The 4,706-nt window shown below is 37.0% G+C and overlaps 1 protein-coding gene across 4 annotated transcripts in view; it reads left to right on the plus strand.

The window, feature by feature from the left end:
• pex5la (peroxisomal biogenesis factor 5-like a) overlaps positions 1 to 4,573 on the plus strand; it is an 89,978-nt gene extending 85,405 nt beyond the window's left edge. For all 4 annotated transcript variants that reach the window (XM_057337133.1, XM_057337137.1, XM_057337135.1 and 1 more), the window contains 3 exons: positions 600 to 765; positions 1,481 to 1,638; positions 1,963 to 4,573. In XM_057337133.1, the coding sequence (XP_057193116.1) occupies positions 600 to 765; positions 1,481 to 1,638; positions 1,963 to 2,164 (526 nt within the window). In that variant the 3' untranslated portion in view covers positions 2,165 to 4,573. The remainder of the gene's footprint in view (positions 1 to 599; positions 766 to 1,480; positions 1,639 to 1,962) is intronic.
• The last annotated feature ends 133 nt before the right edge of the window (positions 4,574 to 4,706 follow it).

Here is a 4,706-nt window from a genome sequence, read left to right on the forward strand (position 1 = left end):
TTCTGTAGAACACAAAAGTAGATATTTTGAGAAATGTCTGTGGTTTCGTGACAATACAATGGAAGTCAATAGGGGCCAATGTTGTTTGGTTATCAGCGTTCTTCAAAATATCTTCTTTTGCGGTTAAATGATGAAAGAAGTTCATCATTGGGTAAACTATCCCTTTAAGGTGGTAGTTGTGTTTTAAACATGGTAGCTCAACGTGAGCTCATTTATTGAGGAGGGGATTTTGTATGAATCATACAAAAATGTGCTATAAGAAAAGTTATTAGAAAAGTATATATATATATATATATATATATATATACAGTATATATATGATTCAAAAGAAATGAAACAGAGGATCTATCTACCTTGTTCCAAAATGATTTTAAACCAGATTCCCAACAGGAACATGAGGAATATATACTTGCGCTACAGCCTTTTCTAAATAGAACTTTATGAGCACCAATAATGTTCGCTTCTCTCTAGAGAGCCTTTATCTCATTTTCTTACCCAATAAAAGACACATTTTGATGATAATGCCGGTGTGGACATCCCTCAAGGGCAAAGCCTCTGAGTCTCTGAGCTCTCTCTTGTTCCGTTCTCTTCCCCATCAGCTCCCTGCTGCCCGAGGTGAAGGAAGTCTACTTGGAAGCTGCTCAGCAGAGTTCGGACGCTATCGATCCGGACTTACAGACAGGATTGGGGGTGCTATATAACGTCAGCTTGGAGTTCAACAAAGCAGTGGAAGCCTTCAATGCAGCACTGTCAGTGCGACCTGAGGTAAATCCCTGCTCGGTGCACTCAGCGCTAACTGAATCGCACAGAAATTCTCTCAAAGCCAGAGAGAGACGATGAAATCAAGGTGTCGGGACATTTCAAAGTATCTCCAAAAACAGTTCATTTACGTTAGCCGACTCCAGATCGTCGCTGGTCAGCTTGTCGAGGATTGATGCTTGCTAAACTGAGTTCTGTCCCCCTGTGTGGACTGCATTTACACTCAATCGAAATTCTTCCCTATCTGCTTGACTTGGTAATGTCCGCTTGCCTGCCGGGGGGCTCAGAGCTTGAATACAATGAAATATAATGACGGTGTTGAAGTGAATCTCTCACATCAGGCCCCTCCTGTGCTTGGAAACTTAGATATTCTAACTTTGTTTTGTGTCACTGTAAACGTAAAGGTGAAATTGATATCCGTAAAAGCGAGATCAGATCATATCTTAAAGGAGTAGTTCACTATAAAATTAAAATTTCATGATCATTTCCACGGCATACAAGCCGTCCGTGTGTTTATTTCTTCTGTAAATAAACACACGGACGGCTTGTATGACATGTGGATAAATGACTGATCATGAAATGTTAATTTTATAGTGAACTACTCCTTTAAAGGTATTAGGCGAAGGTGCATGTAACCCCATCATTTTGGAGGCACAGAGCGATAATGATTTCGATCGGTGACGCTGAGCCGAAGGTTTTTTTTCGTCCTTGGTGTGTACAGGACTACCTGCTGTGGAATCGGCTGGGGGCGACGCTGGCTAATGGAGATCGCAGTGAGGAGGCCGTGGAGGCGTATACCAGAGCCCTGGAGCTCCAGCCCGGCTTCATTCGGTCACGTTACAACATGGGCATCAGCTGCATTAACATGGGGGCTCACAGGTTTGCGAATCATCATTTATTCACCCTCATGTTATTCCAAACCTGTATGACTTTTGCAGAACACAAAAGAAGATATTTGGAAGAACGGTGGTAGCCAAACAACACTGAACCCCATTGACTTGAGTGTATGAACACAAAACTACTGAAACATTTCTAGAAATATCTGTGTTCCACAGAAGAAAGAGTCATATACTGGTTTTGAATGACATGAGGGTTTATTAAAGACAGATTTTTGGGGGGGTGAACTATCCCTATGAACTGTAAAAATCTCTGATGCGTGCATTCATGTGTAAAAGTACACAGTGTTTTAACTTTTTTTGGCAGGGAGGCAGCGAGTAACTTTCTGACAGCTCTCGGTCTACAGAGGAAGAGCAGGAGTCGGCAGCTTTCGCATCAGGTCATGTCCGGAAACATCTGGGCTGCCCTTCGAATAGCACTGTCCATGCTGGACCAGCCTGAGCTTTTTCAGGCCGCCAACATAGGAGACCTGGATTTACTCATGAGAGCTTTTAACCTGGATATGTGAGCAAGAATACCCTTTAACCGTGGCGAAAATCCAAAGTCTTTTACCAGAAGAACTTTGTCGACATTCTGTACAGTGTAGACAAAACCGGTTATTTATTTTTCTGCAGAGCACCTTTACATTCCTGAGAACTGAGTGCCGGTTTGAAACTTTTTGCACTTCAGTTTACGATCTCCCTAAAGAGCACAATGCCAGGAGAAGATTGTACGAAGTATGCCTTAGTGAAAATATCAGCTAGACCTGCAATGTTACCATTGGAAGCCAGTGGGAAAACTTTTAAAGCCCTCAATTTCAAAATTTAGGTGGAATTAAGCTCTACGTGTTCAAGAAAAATACTGCTTCGATCCTCAGAGATCTTTAGATATGAACTGCGTAGACTCCATGTATTGATTCAAATGCACTTTTTATTGAAGATGGTGGGATTATAATAAAATATTTTTGGTGGCACTTAGTTCAAGCCGGGACACTACCCACCTGATGTCTGCTGCATCATCCCCTTTATTTTCTGGAGCTTGCTGAGCAGAATACAACGCCTTACTTTTCCTGCATGGAATAATTGAGATTGAGATGTTGTCACTATATCATATTAAAGCCATTCCTTGCCATACTTTGACCTCTTGATCAAAGACTAGGCTCCATAAAGATGTTTTGGTGAAACGTATTGAAATGTTATGATGCACATGTGATGCAGGGAAATCTGATTCACTTCCCTTTTTGCCAGAGTTCTAAGATGAATTTTACAGAAAAAAAATGTCTGTATTTTGAAGAAAACTGCCCAAAATCTAGGGCTGTTAAACGATTAATCACGATTAATCGCATCCAGAATAAAAGTTTGTGTTTACATAACTAATTAATTTTGTATTTATAAACACATACAGATACAGTACATGTACATATATATTTTAAATATATATAAAATATAAACATTTATATAATAATATTGATTGGTAAATAGAAATAAATACATATAAATATTTCCTAAATATGTATACCTGTTTGTTTATAAATACAAAAGTAATATGCACAGTACACAGACTTATATTATGTAAACACAAACTTGTATTCTGGATGCAATTAATCACAATGAATCATTTGACAACCCTACACTGTAAAAAAAATGTTGGTTCAACTTAAAAAATGTACCTGCTGCCTTAACATTTTGAGTTAATTCAACTTAAAAATATTAGTCAACTCAACGTGAATTTCATTAAGTTACCTAATATTTGTAAGTTGAATTAACTTAAAATTTTAAGGCAACCATTTTTAAGTTGAACTAACAAAAAACAAATAATTTTTTACAGTGTGGCAAAATCAAAGCCAAACATTTCTTTAGTTTATTTCAGTTTAGTGTCACGTTTTATACCCTACTGTCATTGTACATTGTAGTTTATGATGGCTGATGTCCAGTTTGCATGTGACTTTTTATTTTGCTTTATAGTGCAAACACGCTGATTCGTATGTGAAAGAACGATTTTAAAATGCTATGCAAAATCTATAGAGAATTTTTTTTTTCATTCAGTTCATTTGAGACAGATGCTTTCATTTAGACATAATATATTAAAGTCTGGTTTATTTTATAAGCATTCGTTTTATCTTATTCTAAAATGTGGCCCTGATCCAGCTGATTTTGGTTTAATATATTTGCACTTTTTTCCAGACAACTAGCAAGAATTTATTTTAGAGCAATGTTGAAGAGCGAGCATGCAAAGCCATTCAATCACTTTTCAACTGCTTTATTTACTGAAGTACTCTGCAACTACTCTTTGGAAAGCCCTGTATATGCTCATTAATAGTTAGGGCAGGCTTGTGCTCTGTAGCAGAATGATAGATACTGTAGATTATATCACGCCTTAGGCCAAATCTCCTTTTTCTAGAACTTTGTATGATCTCAGGTGTGATCGTCTAGATGAAGTCACTGCACCTGATGTAAGATCGCATGCCGAATATACTTATTTTTTGAATGCTTTAGATTTATTTATATGCATGAACTTGACATGCCTATTTTGATCTATACCTTTCATTTGTATGACTTCTATATATCACTGTAACCACACTATTTTGCATTTCAGTATATACTGTATATTGATCTGAAAATGACATATTAACCATATAATATATAGACATAAGCATTTTTGCAATGCGGTGGGACTGGGTAATGTAAACAAGAAAATCTTTATAGTTACTTATATTTAGTACTCTTGCAATAGCCAGATTTACTGACACCTTTAGAAGTCATGTTATGAATTAGAGTCAGTTTGTACATTATGCATCCATGAGAACTGTGTTTCTGAATTTGTACATGAAAACTTGAATGTTTGCCACAGGCTTTATTAAATCTGGCGCAATAGTTAAACATGGCGAAACATAGACGATCAATATAGAAAAGATATCTTTTAAAATAAAAATTGTTATAGATTTTGTATGTCTGTTTATTGCTATTGATCAAAATTCCATGTGTGTATTTATCTGTTATTTAGATATTTTTTCAGACGCTCTAAAGCAAAGATTCCACGGTTGAATCCTCCCATTTCCAATTTGTCTCCAA

Source organism: Triplophysa rosa, linkage group LG7 (genome assembly GCF_024868665.1).
Source record: "Triplophysa rosa linkage group LG7, Trosa_1v2, whole genome shotgun sequence".
NCBI classification, from domain to species: Eukaryota; Metazoa; Chordata; class Actinopteri; order Cypriniformes; family Nemacheilidae; genus Triplophysa; species Triplophysa rosa.